This window comes from Alosa pseudoharengus, unplaced genomic scaffold (genome assembly GCF_046254945.1).
Source record: "Alosa pseudoharengus isolate Yale_2024_CS ecotype anadromous, Long Island Sound unplaced genomic scaffold, YU_APseudo_1.1 YU_APseudo_1.1_scf_10, whole genome shotgun sequence".
In the NCBI taxonomy this organism is placed as follows: domain Eukaryota; kingdom Metazoa; phylum Chordata; class Actinopteri; order Clupeiformes; family Clupeidae; genus Alosa; species Alosa pseudoharengus.
Window position 1 is genome coordinate 34,537,920 of NW_027468565.1, and position 21,177 is coordinate 34,559,096.

A 21,177-nucleotide genomic window follows, 5' to 3' on the forward strand; every position below is an offset into this window, starting at 1 on the left:
GGACTGAGCGGCGGTCATATTTTGTACCGCTACGCGGTACATCTAGTTTTTTTAATTACACAATGCCAGCTAACGGCTACTAAAGTGGAGGTAGCCTACTACTGTTAACATATTTTATTGAAACACTCACAAATATCACTGACATGTTCCTCCAAAGCACATTCTGTCTTGGTTCAAGTCGCCAACAAGGTCTCTTTGATAGGGTGCAGTGGCGAACTTGTTCTAAACGTAACTTCTTCGCCACTATATAGCTTAATATATTTTCATAAAACCTACACGATTATCAGGCGGAACAAATCTTTCTGGCAGGCTATTGTTCCGGACCGGAAGACTAGAGCAAAGGACAGAACTTGTTTACCGAAGATGTACTTTCATTGGCTAACCGCCTCGCGTTAACCGCTCTCATTTGCATAAAGTTCAGCCGAGCCCAACTTCTTGACGCGCCTCCTCTGTTCGAATGGCCGCGCCGCCTTCCCAAGGTGCGTTGCGGAAGCGTAAACCACGCCTTGCCGCTCTCCATAGGAAATCAATGGGCTTTGTGCGGCGCGGTGGGCTTTGCCGCGATAATGGACACGAGCCGTTACGATGATGAGTGATAGGCGACAGGTCGGAGAATGCGTGCGCTACACAAGTAGTGCGAAGGACGGAAGATGATGAATAACTGAATAAAAAGGCCTAGCCTAAATGAATAAAGAGTAAGGCAAAACAAATAGCCTAGTAGCCTAATGAAACATAGACCTACGGATTGATGCAGTATCTTTGCAACATTATTAAATTAATATGTCACCATATGCCTACGTTTGCAAAGAGGAGAACATTTTAATTTTATTCACATTAAAACGTTTAATTTAATTTACATGTTAACAATGAATAGTTTTGGTTGTTGTTGGTGGCGTTATTGCATCCCTTTTATGAATGCAAAATTGTTCCCTCGCGATTGGAAGCTCCTGTTGCCGCATAGGCTACGCATTTCAAAACATCGCAACGTGAAATGCCACAAAAAGCTGCTTGTGAATAGGTCTTAGTGAGTTAGGAGTCCTCTCGACTTCTTTTAAGATGTCCCAGACTTAGGTGCTTTTAGGTCTAAAATGCTTCGTGAATTACTTTTAGTGAAAAAAATCCTAAAGAGTCCTAAAGTTAGGAGTGACACGCCCATTATTTTTAGGAGTTGCTCCTAAATTCGCCACTTAGGAGCTACTTTTAGCCTTAAAGGAACACGCCACCCAAAATCAGTAGTAATATATGTTCTTACCTTAACTTTCACGAGTTGAGTCGTACCTCTCCCGCGTCGGTATGTGCACTCAAACGCTCTGGCGCGCGGCGCGAATGTGTTAGCATGTTGCTATGCTAGCGGGCTCTGCCGTGGCCGTAGAGAGAGTAAGATGGCATTAATCAAACACATCCACGTTTTCCCTACTTAAATACAGTTGCACAAGTAGTTGATTAAAAATGTTAGGGCACACAACATGAAACGTGACGATTTTCCAAGCGAATAAACAGGAGAACTACAATGTCTGGCGCAATAGCACTTGGGAGTACTTCGACCTAGGTAGTAATATTAATTAACACCTAATTGTAGATCCTATCCACCACAGAGTTTAGAATCCATGCTTGATCGACCCCTCAGCCTCCCCCTCCCCTCTGAGCGAGAGAGAGGCACACACACTAAAGATGCGCTGATGGGCTATTATTATGACCGCCGCGCAGCGAAGCGGCGGTCATATAGGTTTAGTCAGATTTTTTTTTTTTTTTTTTCTTTTTCGCATGCCCAAATTTCCGTCAATGATTCCCGGGACACTGAAAGACCGGGGTACACGAAACTTGGTGGGCATGTAACCCCACATGGATAGCATGGAACCATCGTTTTTCGTTTTGATCTGTAGCCCCCCCGCTGGACTGGACCCCCCGAAAGGAGGGTAGGGCAGACACAGTTTTCTGTGAATATCTTGAGAACTATAGGGCCTAGGATGACCATTTTTTTCCGTATGTTTGCCTCCAGGGGTCATGTTAACCCATTTCATGTGCACACATGTGCACAAACAGATACACACACACACACATACATTCACAGTAATCATACGTATGACACATACTCACACAGTAGACGTATGTACGCTTGCATGCACAGGCACATACGCAGGCACACACACAAGCATGCACGCACACACACACACACACACACACACACACACATAACATAAACATAACACAAACAATCAAGAATTTCTCAGAATTATGAACAGGCAAGATGGAGGTGGGGTTGTATAAAATGAATTTTACATGTGAAATCTATGAACTATGGAGCGGCTGGTCTTAGGGATGCTCAGACCCCAGGTACGCCATGCACTAGACCCTTTACAGTTTGCATACCATGAGAAAGTGGGCGTGGACGATGCCATCACTTATCTTCTACACAGAACACACTCTCACCTAGACAAGGGGAAAAGTGCTGTGAGAATCATGTTCTTTGATTTCTCAAGTGCTTTTAACACCATCCAACCCCTCAGACTGGGAGATAAGCTCTTGCAGATGGTGGTGATTGGATTGGATGATTGGATTTCTAATGGTGAATGTAAGTTTCTTTTCAATGAGCATCCTAAACTGGCATCCTTTTACCTCCTCCCTAAGATACACAAAAACTTAGAAAATCCCCCAGGGAGACCAGTAATTTCTGGGAATGATAGTCTTACTGAACCGGTTTCAAAATACATAGATTACTTCATTAAACCCATTTTGCCTCTGATTCCAGCATATATACAAGACACGACAGCTGTCCTTAATAAGATCCAGGAACTAGGCAATATTGGGCAAGATACTTTACTAGTAACTATGGATGTGGAGTCACTTTACACCTCAATTGTACATGAAGAAGGGCTAGCAGCACTGGAGTTTTTTCTACAAGACCAGCTACAAACAGAAACTCCTCCTGCACATTTTCTTTTAAAATTAACAAAATGGACACTAAATAATAATATCTTTATTTTTCAAGACCGCCTTTTCAAGCAAGCTAAAGGATGTGCAATGGGAGCTTGCTACAGTCCCTCCTATGCAGGGCTATACATGGGTAAATGGGAACATGATTTTGTGCTTAATTCTACTAAAAATGCTTATTTGAACAAAATAATCTATTATGGGAGATATATTGATGATGTATTTTTACTGTGGGATGGATCTGAAACTGAACTATTGTCTTTCCATGCTTACCTCAATGGCATCAATGAAAACATCAAACTGTCTCTGGAGTTCGACAAACAAAGCATTTGCTTTCTGGATTTAGAAATATACAAAGATAAGGAAGGTTTCTTACATTCCACCATCTATAGAAAACCTACCTCTCGCAACACTATTTTGCATGCAAAAAGCTTCCACCCTAGACATTTAAAGGATAACATACCCTACGGTCAATTCCAGAGACTGAAAAGAATTTGTGATGAAACTGATTCTTTTGAGGTAAAGGCAAATGAAATGGAAAATAGATTTATTCAAAGAGGTTACAAAAAGAAAACCATCCAGAGTGCTAAGCACAGATCTGAAAACCTAGACCGACAATCCCTGTTAAGAAGTGGGAAGTCCAGACAAAGTTCTGGGAGAATTTTCTTTTCCACAAGGTTTAGCACTGAAGCAAATCACATTAAAAACATAATCAGAAAAAACTGGAATTTATTACAGTGTGATGCTTCTCTGAGAAATGTTTTCCAAGAGCCTCCAGTTTTCAGTTTTAAAAGAGCTCCTACCTTAAATGACAAACTTGTCCACAGCTATCTACCACCACCCTCTAAAAACACTTGGCTGTCAAAGAAACCACAAGGTAGCTTCAAATGTGGTCATTGTAATCACTGCCCTACTGTAGTTCAAGGTAAAACATTTGAAGATATACATAGTCAAAGAACACATGAGATACAGCATTTTATTAATTGTAAAACTACATTTGTGATTTACAAACTGGAATGTCCCCTTTGTAATGTTTTTTACATCGGCAGAACCAAACGAAGGTTACAAGATAGAGTCTCAGAGCACAAATATGCGATAAGAACAAAAAATGAGAACTATCCAATGGTCCGTCATTTCAAAGACAAGCACAATAGTGACCCTGCTATTTTAAGAGCTAAAGGTATAGATCATATACCACAAACAATGAGAGGGGGTGATAGATTGAAACAATTAAACCAACGAGAGAGCTACTGGATTTTTAAGTTAAGAGCTACTTTATATCCAGGTTTGTGGAGGGGGTGAGGTCCGCTGCTGCAACCCATTCACAATACATTCAGATAAAGATCAAGAAGATGATGAGACTGAAGGGAATGAGGAAAGAAATGATGAAGATGGTGAAGTTTGAGTGGGATTATGTGGTTGTTGTTAAATACGTGTGTGTGTGTGTGTGTGTGTGTGTGTGTGTGTGTGTGTGTGTGTGTGTGCGTGTGCGCGCGCGTGTGTGTGTGTGCATACTGTATATAGTTATATAGTTTACAGTGTGTGTGCGTGCGCGCGTTGCATGTTGTATATAGTTCTTGTATATAGTTATTGTGCATTTGTGTACGTGTGCATGCTGGATATAGTTATTTTGCATATTGTAGGTCTTATGGGTTTGTGTGTGTGCGTGCTGTTATATAGTTATTACATCCACCAAGGAGGTTATGTTTTCATTGGGGTTTGTTTGTCTGTTTGTTTGTTTGTCTGTGTGTCTGTTCATCTGTTTGTTTGCAAGATAACTCAAAAAGTTTGGGAGTGATCCGGATCACCGTCTGGATCCAGGAGGCGGTTATGTTTTCGCTTGGCGGAGGTCTGCACTCTCTGTATATAGTTCTTGTATAGTTATTGTGCATTTGTGTATGTGTGCATGCTGGATATAGTTATTTTGCATATTGTATATAGTTCTTGTGGGTTTGTGTGTATGTGCATGCTGTATATAGTTATTACCTCCGCCAAGGAGGTTATGTTTTCATCGGGGTTTGTTTGTCTGTTTGTTTGTTTGTCTGTGTGTCTGTTCATCTGTTTGTTCGCAAGATAACTCAAAAAGTTTGGGAGTGATCCGAATCACCGTCTGGATCCAGGAGGCGGTTATGTTTTCGCTTGGCGGAATTTAACAGGTGATCTCCTTATATGGGCATAGATGGTAGCTTTTTTGTAGGCGAACTTCAGAGGTCTGTCAGAGCATCGTCATGTGGTGGTCACATCACATGGTTAGGCCTACTGTTTGCAAATGTGAACTTGAAAATATGTGCAATTAAAACAAATAAGCCAATGAAAATCATTTGAGAATTGTTGTACAACAGCTAGAGCTCTTACAGATCAGACTAATTTATAAAACAAATAGGTCTGGATGAGCATTAGCCTACATTAGTTCACTTAGAGAGCTCTCTGATGGATAAGCCTGAGTAAAATATGAGATATATAAATTGAGCAAGTCTGAGTATTGTATAAGCCTTTGCTGAGATCTCTTTTGTAAATCAAAAAAGGACTAAACTGAGATGACTAGAATGAGAACGGTTCAAGCTTGTGAAGAGATCTCTTTTAGGGACTGTACGATATTTATGGGGGGGGGGGGGCGGTCGTCAGGGGGGGAGGGCCTAAGAGAATTTTTTAAGCCTTAGGGGAAGGCCCAGGAGATTTTTTTTGGCCTGGGGGGAGGGCCGAGGAAATTTATTTTTTCCTGATCCATGATATTTTTTTTCCCTGATCAATGATCCGTTTTCGATATTTTAAAAGGTTTGTAGGCCAAAACATGATTCACGTCTCTTTGACAGAGTGGGCGAGTCCAAAAAGTCGCAAATACCTGAATCTCCCACAACCCCCCTTGTAAGCTTGCAGGTCACCCGCGGTTATGAGTCATAAACAAAATATTTTAATGATATTCGGGTCATTTGCGGGCGGGTCAGTTAAAATTAATTAAATATATATTTTCTACAAATATGCCTACTTAAAATATCACGAAAAGGCTAGCATCAATACAGTAAAGCATCAATACAGTAAAGTCAACAGTAAAGCGCGAGTTAAAATAATAAAGACACCCCTTCAGGAAAAGCGATATAGCCTAGGCTATGGGAAATATTGGGAAAAGTTCTTAAAGAAGATGACAGTAGTACAAGTTATGGTCTACACGGCTACTTCTTGCGAAGCCATTTAAAAGTATGACAGCCAAAATGGGCAGCCTGCAGGAATAAATGTTATGGCACAGACTAGGCTACACAGCCATATCTACCGGTAGGCTATAGGTTCGCGCATGCATAAAAGTTATTAGTTCGTTGTGTTTGTGACTTTAAACAGTGGATGTGCTTTAGTAAAGCTTTGTGCTTCATTCAGCATTATAAACCAGTTCTTACACTAACGTTTTGACCAGCAATGTATCTCTCTTGCCTACCTTGCCTCACCATTTCTGTTTTCGAAAGAAAGATGGCCCTCCATGGCCTTCAAATCTTATCCTAGTGTTCTAATCCTTGGTGGTTGCGTGCGTGCTTGCGCTCTTATTCTCATTCTCTCTCCTGCGCAAACATTAGCCTATGTCCTGCATGCCTACTGCGTGTAGTTCTACTGCATAAAGTTTCGCAAATAATTTAGTTTGTTTTACAGAAATGGCCTACTGTCACACCGCATGCAGGCTATAACCAAAAGCACACATTTCTGCCTAATCTGAGATTTACCAAAAAGATCTGAAATGAGAATTGCATGAGTTTACAGAGAGAGCTCTCTGGTGCAGTGTTTCTCAAACTTTTTTTCTGGGGACCCACTTTTTAAAAATGACAGACTCGTGATTGTGGTAGTTAACAAACTAGATCAGTGGTTCTCAAACTTTTTCTTTCATTCTGATCAAGGGGGCATTCTCGAGCCCCACCTGTCCCTCATCGCTCTAAGAAAGTGGTAGGTCAAGCTTAAAATTGTCAAATTTATTGAAATTGAAAGTTCTAAATATATCCTCTTCAACAGAGTTAAAATCAGCTGGTGCTGCAGATATAATAATAAATAAATACATAACACACATATTTCTGTTTTCCAGCAACATATTAGGAAGCATAGGCCATTTTACAGCATTGTACAATATATTCAATGAAATACCAACATGCTGCATTAAATGGATCCATAATCCAGTCATACTGAGCACTGCTGGTTGGGAAATATTTTTGAAATAAACTTTGCAGGGATGTGATGTAGGCCTAATACATGGGATCACAAGAGTGGCTCCCAATCAGACGTTTCAGCGATTTCGCTCAGAAATCTCAAAGGCATAATACTGTCGCGATCGAGGCGCCTGTCCCATACTCAAGTGTTTTTGGTGAATGCAGTAATCTTATTTGCTAGGTGCGGTGCTTGTCTTTGCCTTGTAACTGGACATTTAACTCAAATGTATCGCTAAGATATATCAAATATATCGCTAAGATAGGCCAGCTTCGTAAAGAAATGTTCATTAGTGAACGTGCTTGCAGATTCAAACATGCGCTCTTCCTCCAAGAGGAGGCGACTCGGAGCTCAAACACGCGCGACAGCACTTTACCTTTAGGAAAGCCACCTTGCCTCGCTGTGAAACAGTAGGCCTACAGCCTTTTAGTCAGCTACCATCTCTTCGCAAAGTGCGGAGAATAGACGCGCTTTTAAGGGCCGGGTTTTGATGACGTTCAAAATCTCATGTAGGTCGGGACTAACTAAGCTGCCTTGACACGAGCGCTTCCCTGTGAATAACACAGTGCGTCCATTGCACATCGGGTGCTACCTGGGCCCAGGCTACAGATAAAAAAAAAAATAAAAAAAACTCCTGTTTTTCACATCAGTTCGCGCCCCACCTGGCATGTCTCCGCGACCCAGTAGTGGGTCGCGACCCACAGTTTGAGAAACGCTGCTCTGGTGGATCAGCCTGAGTAAAATATGAGATGTATAAATTAGACAACACTGAGCATTATTTAAAATATTGATGAGATCTCATTTGTAGATTAAAGGGAGTCTACACTGAGATAACTTAACTCTTTTGCTCCAGAGACAAACCTGAGAAGCGGGAGACAAAAGCAATAATCTCATTTTTATATCACTGTGATCTCATTATTGTCTAGGAGAAACAATTGAGAAAGAGAGGAGCTCTCATTTTAACATTTTCTTTCCTCTGGGACTAGGCTATGCTGGTGACCCAAATAAAATCTCCTTTGGGAACCAATGGCTTACAGTATCAAGCGGACTTAAGCTGCCACCTCTTGGCGAAAAGTTAATAGTTTTGCATATCAGTAGTAATACATTTCACGCAGCTGTGTGAATCACGGAAAGCGACACTTCTAAATGGAACCCAACCCACTGTACAGTAGCTCAAGGTCTGTGGCTAAAGCAGCCATAATGAAAGTGTTATCATTGTTTGGATACTTCACACATACGTTTTTTAATTGCATAGACTACTACTACCAAGCTGGAATCAAAGCACATCGACTCCCCTCTCACACCCTAAACACGCACTTCGAACAAACAAAAAACGTCTCAGTCTCATGGTATAGCCATAGGCAAAACTGTATTGGACCGGTGTAACGTTGGTACTAAATCATCCATCGCAAAGAATGATTTTTGTAGCACGTGCAACAAATATGTGTAGGTACAGCCCTGCCCTGGATACATCTCTCAACGTGCGCTCTAAAACCATTTGGTTTAAATGGAGATGTAGATCATCACAGGTGCGTTAATAAATCTACATTGCGGCGAGTTGACACAAATGATTCACTTTGACGAATTTATGTAGTTTCAGTCCTAGTTACTTTACTTTGAGACATGCTCTTCCTTACTTGAATCACCTTTGAAAATAAAGGGTTGAAGTAGCCTATATGGGTGTTTGGGAGTGAACGTTGACTCAGATGCTTTTTGAGACTTTGAGCAGAAATGTCGGTGTCCAGCTCGGTGTTTAGGATGCATCATAGACAGGTTATCTTTCAGGAAGCCCATATATTTTTTCCATTAGAAAACCATCACGTAGCGAACGTGTTGTGGCTAACTCACTTAGCTCCTGTTAGTAACCTAGGTTATGGTCATAAGCAAACGAGGTGAAAGTCGAAAGATACAATTAGTGCTGTTATCAATTTGCTTGGTAGCCTATAACCGCATTTATGGTTTTCTACAAATACATCAATAATCAAATTGGCCTCCATCACTCAACCAATGGTAACGTTAGCCTAACATTATTTTACCTACGTCCTAGGATATAACTTGTATAAGATTAACGTAAGCCTACCTGCAGTAAAAACCAAGCATGTCCGATAAACATTCTCAGATTTATTTCGGCTTCAAGAAGAAATGGGAATTACATTTCATGTGGAAATCGTCCTATCCTTATTAGACGTTCTCTGCGGTAAACTACAGTCCTTGTAGGAAGCGTCCACTGTTTTTCCAACCCACTTTTAACTTCCAACAAAATTATGTCTCACTGCAACGATGCGCCATCTAGTGGACAAACGACTACATATCACCAATACTGGAAATGTAGCCATGATGATGATGATGAATATTTGGCTTTCCTTTCATCCTACTAAATTTGTAATTATGTATCGGCCATTCTAATTGCCGATAACGATAGTATGTGCGTGCCTGTGTGTGTGTGCATGTGTATACAGGCCAATGAGTGTACAGTCACTAAATGTACACATAACCTACATTTTTTAAGACCCCCCCCATGGATGAAATTCTACGAAACTTGGCATACCCCCAGAGAATGCCAGGTCAATCATACACATCAAATTTGGTGCAGTTCTGAACATCTTAACTGAAAATAGGGGCGATTAAAGCTGAATGATATTGCATTTTAATTTTTTACCGGGGGGGTGCAAATCACAAATGAGTGATTATGGGCCAGGTTGATGTGGGCCCTTGAGACCAACATACCATAAAAAATTCTTCATCCTCAGTGCCACGGTTCAGGTAGTTATTTAGGAAAAACTGCATTTTTTGGGTTTCAGGGGGCCCAGCGCGGTGGGAGAGTGGCCCCCGGGGACCAAACGAAATTTTTCTAGTGGGGCTACATACCCACCAAATTTCATGTGCCCAGGTGTTTCGGTGTCCCGGGTATCGTTGACCAAAAATTCAGGAAGTAGATGACGGAAAAAAAAAAAAAAACTTTGAGAAATCCCTATATGACCGCTTCGCTAGCGGCGGTCATAATAAACCCCCTTTTCTTCAATGTTATCTTCAATGTTAAGCTGCTATATGAAAAACATAATGTAATGCAAAAGTGTGTTTTATTGAACAAAGGGAAAACACATTTTGATGGTGAGAAGAACATAGCCTAAATGTAATTTGTTGAATATAAACATTGTTTTTATACTTATTGTTGATGGGTTCCATGTTTTCCACATTCAAGAGTTTAAATTATCTCCCTGTTATATTAGATTCAACTTTAGATCTTTTTTACTTTGAAGATTGATTTTGATGCTATGATGGTAATGGCATTGTGTAAAGCCAGTTGGCAGAGTGCGAATTACCCCACCATAATTGGGGGGTACTGCTCCTTCACATCTTATGACCACCATGGTCCACTACCATATCAATCCCCCAACGTGATCGCCAAGTTTAACATGTGTTGTGCAACACACATACAAGGTCTAAACATGCGACAAACTGATAATCAGTAGGCTACAGAATATCTCATTGTTATTATATATCCAAAAGAAAACTGTTTTGATCAACTCCCAAAAGTTAGAAGTTAAGTGCACTGAAATACCATTCTAATTACTAGTAAAAGTAATACCTTTACAAGAAGCCTATTGCCTATTTCATGAAATATTGATTTGGTTTATTATTAGACCAAACCCTCTCATATACAAGAAACCAGAAGAACTACAGAGCGGTAACCTACAAGAATCCGATAACCTGAACAAGCTGGGTATCATCAACACTACAGTATCCTACAAATGAGTCACATACACAATACACTTCCACACACATGCACAAACACTATACACTTCCAGACAAATTTACACTGTATTTCTAGACCTGTCCAAATCTGACATAAATGTTATGTATGAGTATGTGTAAAAGGTGTATATGTATTGTAGGCTATGTATTATGCTTGAAGTGCATTACTGAAAACTGAAACCGAAAACAGCTATGTATTCCAACAAACACTGTTGGCTTAGCCACATCACCCTATTGTGCATAATATAAAAACAACACAGGATCTGTGCCAAACTAATTTCAAAAGGGCACAATAATTTATTCAAGATAAAATGAGAATGGACACCTAGGCTATGGAGTTAATCTCCGTGGAAATGACAATCGATTTTACCTCACAACAATGTAAATCTTAATTTAAATAGAGAATTATCTAGCTAACTAACCTTGGTAACTAACCAAGGTCCACTTTACTAGCCTCAGCTGGGTAAGTAGCAGGTAAGTAGCCGGTAATTCATTGTACAATATGAAGACTTGACATGATAGTGCGGTGTCTTGTGTAATCCCGCTGGATTTTCTAGTAAACATTTATTTTTTTGCATATTTTGCTAATATAGAGTCTAAGGAACAAGATTTTTTTTGTCTTCAAATGTTCACGATCCATTTTCACACTTAGATGACATCATCATTTATATAATGCATAATTAAGACTGGGACTACTATCACTTGGGGATCAAATATAAGAAAACACTTGTAAAGAGGGTATTTTGCCTAATTTTGGGGTGCTGATTCTGAATATCATATTTACTTAGCTGATTTTTTAGTTTTAAACCTGCTAATTAGCATTTGCGGCCTAAAACCCCTCCATATGCAACATAGAACGGGTGAATAGGGTAAAAAAAATGAAAGTTATGAAACTTTACTAGTTGATTAGTTGATTTTTGCATTACAAGTTTTCTGAAAATATATGTTTATTGATGTAATTTAACAATATCTCATTAATTATGCACTAATTTGCATACATTTCAATTACAAAAAAAAAGAGACATCTGAATTTTGGATAGTTAACATTGAATGTAGTCAGGTTCAGGTTTGCCTTCAGAATTTTTTCTAGATTCAGAGCCTTAAAAGAACGGCTTGTTCAAGCGCCAGTCCTCGGTTATGCCGATTTCAGTCGTCCCTTTATCTTAGAGACGGATGCAAGCCATGCAGGATTGGGGACAGTTCTGTGACAGGAGAAGGATGGGTTACGTCGAAAAAATAGCCTTTGCTAGCCGGGGCTTGCGGCCAAGTGAGAAGAACATGTCAAATTATAGTGCCATGAAACTCCTTGCAGTCAAGTGGGCAATCACGAAAAAAAAATGCAAGTATCTCCTGGGCAACAAGTATATATATACTCTTTTGATCCCGTGAGGGAAATTTGGTCTCTGCATTTAACCCAATCCGTGAATTAGTGAAACTAATGAAGTTCACCGTGTACACTGTCAACAGTCCCCTCCAATACCTGCAGTCAGCGAAACTGGCGCTCTGGAACAGTGCTGGGTTTCTCAGCTTGCCCTCTTTGGTTACAACATCAAATATCGTCCTGGGACAGCTAATCGCAATGCCGATGCCCTTTCTAGGCTTCCCACAAGCCCCACTAACACTTTGCGATCTGTGTCACACGGCCTGGATGTCCCCCTGCCGATTGCCAAAGCTAACATGTAAGCCTCGAGTGCACCTATCCAAGACTCTTGGACGACAGAATCTTGTATGGTGGACACCATCCCTGGTCAAACCAAAAGAGACCTGAAAGTCCTATAAGGGACTGATCCCTGTATTTCCAGATACCTGTGGTTTTGGCGACAGGGACGGCCACCTACCCGTTAAGACAACCGGAGTGAACTAAGGGAAGTCCAGCAGCTGATAAAGCAGTGGTCCCAGATACAGGAAGTGGATGGGACCTTGTACCGAGCGATCCAGGCTCCTCCTTCCAGGGATCCAGTGCTGCAGCTTTTACTGCCAAAGGTGTTGCGAGTCGAAGTGCTCACTAGCCTACACAACAACCATGGCCATCTGGGGGCTAGCACAAGACAAGAGAATGTTCTGGTAGTTACAAATGTTTTCTCAAAGTTGACCCAGGCCTTTCCCACCCCTTATCAGAGAGCTTCCACCGTAGCTAAGATTCTAACTGAGAGATGGTTCTATGTGTATGGCATGCCAAGGAAAATCCACTCTGATCAGGGGCCCAGCTTTGAGGGGGAGCTGATGAAGCACCTGTGTGACATCTACAGCATAACAAAGAGTAGAACCACCACTTATCATCCAGAGGGGAACGGTCAATGTGAACATTTCAACAGGACACTTCATGACTTGCTCAGGACCTTACCCCCTGAAAAGAAGCGTAAACGGCCCCAGTTGCTCCCTCAGCTCCTGTTCGCCTATAATACCACCATGTACCAGTCCACACAGCACTCCCCATACGAGCTGATGTTCGGTCAGAAGCCACAGTTACCAGTCGACCACCTGTCTATGCTAGTGCTAGGAGACACTTAGAAGAGGCTGCGGCATATTGTAGGTATGGTGGTCCTGACACCGTACCCATATTACCACCTGGCACTCTAGTCTTTTTCTAGTGGGCAGTAGTAGTGTAGTGGTTAAGGAGCTGGGCTAGCATGCAGTAGCTTGAAAGTTGTCGGTTCAATTTCCGGCTTCCACTGTTATGCCCTTCAGCAAGGCACTTAACCCCAAGTTGCTCCGGGGACAATGTGATCCCTTGTAATATAGCTGACATACGTGTAGTGTCATGACATACATAAGTGACTTTGGTCAAGACGTTTCTGCTAAATGTAATGTACATGTAAACTCTTTTGCAAGAACCATTTTCATGGCCCCACAAAATCCAGGATACATCAGTATCCACCAAGTATGAAATTGTGGAGTGTCTGGATGGAATTGGCACACACTATAAGATCAGGCCGTATGGGGAAGGAGGGCCCCCTTAAGACCCTGCATCGCTCCGAGCTTAAACCTGTTCCCACCAGTCAAGATTCATCCAGCCCACCAGCACTGGCTGCTCCACAGCCTCATGGGGGTATCGGGAGGGAGCCAGGTCTCGGTAACTCTGCAGTTGGAGACCCGTTGAGGGTAGCCATAGTCCACACCTGGACTAGTGCTTAGTATCACAGTGACCAAGATGGTGTTAACTTTAGCCTTGACCAACTGTCCCAGGCTCATTTGGAGGGCGTACCAGATTAAAGAGAGCAAATGCACGTGTCTGGCAATTTTCATAAACGGACATTTCACCCTCTCCGTTTTCAAAAATAACATCGTGCACACCTGTCAGTTTTCAGAAAAGTTTTCCTTTACACTAACCCGGGTATATGCCTTCATATGCATGCCAAACCTGTCGGTGGCAGTGTAAGGAGAAGCTCAATCCCACGTTAGCCAATCAGAATCCCGAAAATACCAACAACAGCAATGAATCACTTCCTCTTTCTCTTCTGAACTGACTAAAAATCTCCGCCTCGTCACATAAGTCTCCGTTTGTACCTTTTTAGACGCAAACAAACAAACAGAGTTTTTTCCAAAAAAACGATCAGCCCGGAGTTTTTAAAAACTCAGTTTGCGGGGGGATAAAACCTCCGTTTGCGTCTAAATGACAGGGTCAAACGCAGAAAAACATCACCAGTTGCATCGTTTTCGTTGTCATCTAAACAGGGCCTTAGTGTCTGACCAATGTTTCCCCTTGAGTTATTTGTTTTTTGTATTAGTTCAGGCTGTGAGAGGGCCATCCGTGGTTTGTCTGTTTGTTAATTTTGCCTACTGCTACTTAACTACCCATGCCTATGACCCCTAGTGGTGTACTGTGTTGCCTGTACTATTATAGATTATTTCCAAGACAAATTTCTCTTAAGGTAGACAATAGAATGACATGGCAGGTCAAGGAAAGCATCAAGAAAAGCAAAGAGCAAGAAATCGTTTTTGACATAGGCAACAAGGGACGAGGTGTTTTTACACTTTTTAGACACTCAAAGTTTGTAAACTATGGATATTGTTTTAGAACCAACAACCTTTCTACATTATCTGTGGGTTTTGTGTGCAAAAAGTGGAATTAATTGTCAAAAAATGTGAAGAAAATGTGAAAATCACTTTTTGGCCTAGATATAATCGCTTATTTTAAAACATACAGATAAAAACACTAAAGATGGATCGTGAAAATTTGAAGACAAAAAAATCTTGTTCCTTAGACTCTATATTAGCAAAATATGCAAAAAAATCTATTTTTACATGAAAATCTAGCTGGAGCCTATTTTCCAAACACAGCGTAGCCTACTGGACTATGAGCTATGAAAGAACAAAACACGTTAATAAATGAAGGTTTTCAAAAAGCTACACGTCTGCTAGCAACTTACATTTACCCATGCACGTCAGCAGCAAACTAATTTATCCTACTGGAGGAATTTACCTAGCGTTTTGTCATTCAACGGTCACACTTGCTTGAGAAGTTGAAGTCGTTCTCTATCTCCATTGCTTCTAGCGCCATGGTGGGTAAAAATGGTACGGTCCACAATAGGGGTGTCTGAAATCGCTTTACATTAAAATGTTCCTACAGTGAAAATAGGTGTTGACTTTTTTCACCATATCAGAAAAATTATCTGAACCCCCCAAAACTTATATTTCTGTCTGTTTGGGGACAGAACTATAACTATATATAACTTCGAACTATGCCAGTTGGCAAATAAATATAATATTTCAATTCTATTTAGGCTCAGCTGTGGCCATCATTATATCTTTACATCAAAGCATGTAAACACTGTCTTGACATAGTTTAAACAAAATTCTTCTTCATTTTATTTATCAAACTTCAAGATGGAAAAAACAGCCTAATTGAAGAATCACCCAGCAATAGATAGAAGAACTGCTGGCTGGAAAAGTGTCTTTTTCTGAGGTTGATATTTTGTTCCAAATATGGCCACACTGTGTCGCTGAATGCGCCGTGTTCGCTAGTTGTGTACAGCTGTTTAGGCTACAGCTTTGACAACCTTTGATTTTGGGGAACGTGGAACTTGCCATGTCTCATACCAGAATGTGTTCCCACTTCCCAGAACTTTGGTGTTTAAGACCACGATACCGTTTCGTCCTCTCCCGATGTTTAGGGCAGAGGTTATTATAGACTTAGCCTATCATCTGAAATATATGATTTCCTGCCTTTTTAGCCTTCATGGTGGGCTACCTCAACAAAATGATTATGGTGATGTGTTTTGCCTCCTTTGCTCCAGAAAATGATCAGTGCAGGCCTGATTGTAATTGATAGGCCTATTAACTAATTTGTGATGTTGCCTTTATTCGGTGCATCTGTCTGTGAAAGCAGTCTTAGTGATAGGTGACTTCAGATTCATCTTAATTAACAAACTAAATGTTTAGTATGAGCCCAACCACAACGGAACCCAGTTTTATTGGTAAACAAACCACAACGAATGGAACAAGCAGGGTATTTTACCAGTGTCCACCGGTGCGTCACGACGCGCAATGACAATCTACCAAACGGCACCCGAGGGCATGATGGACTTTGCCCAGAAAGAAATTGGGCAGAGATGCAATTAATGTAATGGCTCATATCACGAAGATTTGACAAGACACGTTTTCAATGTTTCTTCTTCTGTAAAACCTCTCCCCGTTAACTAGTTTTCCTACCTCCTTTGTCATGACGCAAAAGTCCTCCTACTCGTCGCTAGACCGTCGGAGGAGGAATGCACTGTTAGGAATGGGGTGAAATGAACTCTGATTAAACGCTGAAAAGAAGGTAAGTGGGTTTATGTGCTTTGAAGGCAAATCGTTATGGTTACATATATTTGCATTTCGTTCAGTTCTTGTTAAAATATATGTTAAAACGGAACTTTAAAAGATAAAGAAAGCGCATCAGTTTGCGGTTCTGCTGTTAGGTTTCAGGGATACAGTCCCCTGTAGATAAACACCGCGCTGTTGTCTGTTTGTTCCCATGAAACGAATTGTTTACATTGTTCATACATGACATTTCTTTCATAGTCATGTAATGTAGATATGTAAAACTTGACCTTAACACTTGACTTGAATCATTAAGTGCAGAAGTACAGTATATGCACGTATTGTGTAAAAAAGCCAACCCAATCCTCTTTTGATTGGATTTTTGAAAACAATGCAACTTTTGAAAACGAATTGGAAAAAACTAACAAGAGGATCTGGTCTTGACTGATTGAATGGGACCTCTGTCTTTTTCACAAAAAAACGGACTGTAGGCTATTCCTCTCAATGTAAGCCAATATTCACAGTAGTTGATTTAGGATACTGACATTCTTTTGACACTACATCAATTCCAGTTCCATCATTTATGTAATAAAAAGTAGGCACAATATAAAAGTCCTTTTGGGGTATGTGGGACTGACATCTTCAATCATGATTAAGTTCAGACACAAATTCAGTAATTCGTTCATTCATTCAGTCAGTCCTTGGTTAATGTCTCTGTAGCTGTATTTGTGCTTTTCATTTCAAATAAAAAGTATGTCAGCAAAGAGTACAACACATGTTGGATACAATATTTTATTCTCCCTTTAGTATTTACTGTGAAACCAAAAGTGGTCATTAGAAGGGGGCTAGTATGTTACTCTGGAAAGTTGATTTCTTACACCAGTTAGTAGTATAGAAGAATAGCCACAACCAGTCTGCCTAAAATGCCCTCTTTTGTCATAGCTGTTGTGTTAAAATGCTGTGACCCATTCAGGTGTTCCTACATTGTTTTCACGGTGCAGGACCCTACCTGTCAGCTCCGTCACATGGCACTATGCAGTGTCACAGTGGCTGAGAGAAACATTCATCTGACAGTTTTCTGCAAACTGGGGGAAAATGATTCCAAGGTGGCGGTTTGAATTTTACTTTAACCATTTGACCCTCCCCATAGAACTATAAAGTATGCATTTATGGCAAATATGCATTCATATGTTAAAGAACACTGGACCTCTTAATCCATATGTTACCCCCTGAAACAGTATTGGAGTAAAGCCACAGAGTGCTCTGGCAAGACTCTGACCTGCTCTCTCCTCCCTGCATGACTTCAGCATTGTCCAGCTGCCCAGGGAACTTTCACATCTGATTGGATGACCCAGAAAGGCTTCACTGGGGGAGTTTGCCTCGCGATGGATTTGAAATGGAGATCATAGATCTCCCATTCCTCCCAAGCAGGAAGTGAGTGACAGAAAGAATGTGTTCTCCCTTCTCAAGTGTCTGTTTCTGGAGAGAAAGCAAGGACCACCGCTCTCCTTCAGATAGCAGCCCCTAAAGGCCTTCTCTCATCCTCAATTTTATACCTCACACAGAGCAGAAATGGGAACAATACTCAGGTCAACTGGTTTGACATTTTTGGCATCTCTTATTGCACAGGCAGAGTGACCTTTTAATTTGGGATTAATGTGTGTTAGTCATGAGAATGTTTGTGTCTATGACTGGAAAAAGGCATTTGGCTTATTCACAGTGTTGGCTGCTTAACATTATGCAAGATGTTTTTTTAATCCTCCTGAAAAATATTCCAGCTCTTTGTGCTGCCCAGCCCTGCTCGGCTTCATTTTCTTCTGAATATGGTACTGATTTGTCTGATAATGTGCCAGTCCACTCAAAGTCACTAAATGGTTTCAGAGTGTTCACAGGACTTCCCTGGTGATCATCATATGCGAGGCCCCTAGAGGCCTCACAGGTGCCAGAGACATATTTCACTCTGACTTGGAGTTCACTGAGGATGCTGTCCTCATCTGATGGGTTCTGGGAGATGTCCGGCTGTAAAGCACAGTGATCCTCCTTCTGGCTGGGGCTTGTGGTGAGACAACTTTAGCGTAGCACGCCTAGCGCCTGGCTTTCACTCGCTCTCACTGGGAGATCTATGGATCAGTGAGCCAGAGAGTCCCAGAAGAGAACAGCCCAGACAGCTCAGCTGTGCTTCAGACAGACAGAGTTTGTTTCCAATGGCAGGCCAAAGGCTTGGTTCTCCGACAAGGCTGACAAATAGCACACTCGTCAGAGCAGAGAATCGAGAAGCTATGCCTTCAGGTGCTGGTAGTCCTTTCCAACTATGCTCCACTCCTCAGGGACAGACAGGCTGAGTTGCTAAATCCTGATTTCAACAAGTTTGAACCTTCCAGAGAAAGAGAAACCAAGTCGTTTTCTTTTGTTTTGTAGGTATCTGGAATGTCTGAGGGAAGATCACCATGACAGCAAATAAGAACTATAAAACGGCGTCTCAGCGAAGAGGCAGAGGACCAGGGGACATTCCAGAGAGGTGAGTGATGCTGATCCGGGTTTGGGACAGAAGAGGTGCTCAGGTGGAGAAAGAAAAACAGAAAAAAACGTCTACCAAAAGATATGAGCTTACTGTTGAAAACCAGATTTTGAGATCAAGCTCTTTGTCAGACGATGATTTGACGTGTGTCAGTGGACAAGGTTATGGTGATACTCAAGAGGAAAAACCTGCCCTCTTAAAAAATTGAAATGAAACAACTGGAAGATGTATGTGATGTATCCATCCAGCATGCATGGTGGATGTCCATGTGGTTTAGATTAAATTTCCAGTAAACTGTGGAAATGGCCCATCTGGATTTCCACAGCGGCCGGCCCGCTCAGCGATCTCGCTGAAATGAGCTCTGGATGAGTTCCTCTGGCCTTTTTTGAGCAGAAAACGAAACGAGCGCCCACTCTAATCCAGTCCCTCTGCCAAGCGTAATATTGCACAACCGTCAGACTGGAGTGCGGAACAAAGACTCTGCTAACCTACTTTGTGTCCCAAAGACAGTATCTCTAGGAGGGGCATATGGTCCACAGGCAGAGTCAAAGAGATGGTGTCAGACTAAAAGAATTTGTCAGTTTGTTAGGTTTTATTCATTTGAAACTAATGTGCAATTATGTTCTGTTTTCTTTTGTTTTGACTACTTTTATTGAGGTTTCTGGACTGTTGCAGCGTTCCTGATGGTTGTATGAGTTCTAAAGTTCTCCTGATTCTCTGTTGTGTATGTATTACAGTGATACTTCTCCACAATGCATCTGTACCCCCAACAACAGTCAATGTTGTTTGGTTGGTGCATCCACCACGTTTGACATGAAGTGGGGTGCATTCTGTTCTGTGCACATCCCATATGTGATGTGTGTGTTTGTGATGTGGTTCAGGGCGGTGGTGTCGGTTCTTTTCTACTGGACAGAGATTGGTCTGTTTTGCAGGAGTGTGTCTTGTGTGTTTCAGGTGCCAGTCAGTGTCCCCTCCGCCCACTCTGCCTGTCATGAGGCGCTCTCCGCACCCCTTCAGCGACAGCGAGGAATCCATCCCACGGCCGCGCCCCACTCGCCCTGCAGACCACGCCCTCCTCAGACCCCACAACAGGAATAGCTCCTCCCTCTCCGCAGAATGCCCCTCCCTCAAGCTGCTGAGGAGCCGCGGGATTGGCCGGTTGGACCCCCAACTCTCCGTCTTCAAGCCGGCCACTCCCGGTCGAGGCAGAGGCCAGAAGGAGAATCGACTGGAGGGGGTTTCAATCGGGCACCCTCAAAGCAACGCGCCCTCGCAAGGGTCAACGCACAAGGCCGCCGACACGTCGCCAAACTCCAACCCCCCGCAGAAACTGTCCATCAGCAGAAGCTCCACTCCCACCCAGCCGTCCTCTCCCAACCAGCCCGGTCCCGAGGCCTCAGCCCTGCCTGTTCCGCGGCGTCTGCCCCGGAGGGAGTACTGCCGGGTTGAACTCCCCCGGATGAGTCTCTACGTGGAGCGGCGATCCCTGGGGGAGCAGACCGGGGGTAGTGAAGGCTGCCCCAGTCTACTGTCCTCCCCCTGCAGCGAGAAGGCCTTCGACTTCCAGGACCTGCGCAAGCTGAGTCGCGCCTTCTCCGAGTGCTCATACCCGGGCACGGAGGACGAGGAGGGTGGAGGCGGAGGCTCCGAGGTCCGCCGAGGAGGAGCGATGGGACGCCTGGAGAAGAGGCCCAGCCGGCGAGAGGCCCAGGCGATGCTGCTGCGGTCCCTGTCCACCCACAGGGGGCGCTCTTCCGTGCTCAGCCGTGTGCAGGAGATAGAGCAGGCGCTGAAAGACTGCCCCGAGCAGGCCCCCCAGTACCCGAGCAGCTGTTTCGGACCTGGGGGATCTATCCCCAACCCCTCCATGTCCAGCAGGCCTTTGGGGGGACTTGAGCGGAAACAGTTGAGCAGGTGTACTAGCCCTGTGCCAGAGTTCAGGCCGGGCCACATGAGGGTGCAAAGCCCCACACCTCTAAAGAGCCCAGGTGCCACCCAGCAGAACCCCCCCAAAGGGATGCCCGTCAACCCTTTACCCAAGCCCAAGCGCA

General features: G+C 42.6%; 1 protein-coding gene across 4 annotated transcripts in view; it reads left to right on the plus strand.

Annotated features, from left to right (window-relative positions):
* The first annotated feature begins 16,463 nt into the window (after positions 1 to 16,463).
* Positions 16,464 to 21,177, plus strand: part of LOC143106438 (DENN domain-containing protein 2B-like) — a 26,995-nt gene continuing 22,281 nt past the window's right edge. For 3 of the 4 annotated variants that reach the window (XM_076270711.1, XM_076270733.1, XM_076270725.1), the window contains exons 1-3: positions 16,464 to 16,627; positions 19,027 to 19,126; positions 20,081 to 21,177. The exon at positions 20,081 to 21,177 is cut by the window's right edge and continues 172 nt beyond it. In XM_076270711.1, the coding sequence (XP_076126826.1) occupies positions 19,056 to 19,126; positions 20,081 to 21,177 (1,168 nt within the window). In that variant the 5' untranslated portion in view covers positions 16,464 to 16,627; positions 19,027 to 19,055. Of the gene's footprint in view, positions 16,628 to 16,772; positions 18,043 to 19,026; positions 19,127 to 20,080 lie in introns of those variants that run through there. The other variant, XM_076270717.1, reaches the window with a different exon arrangement.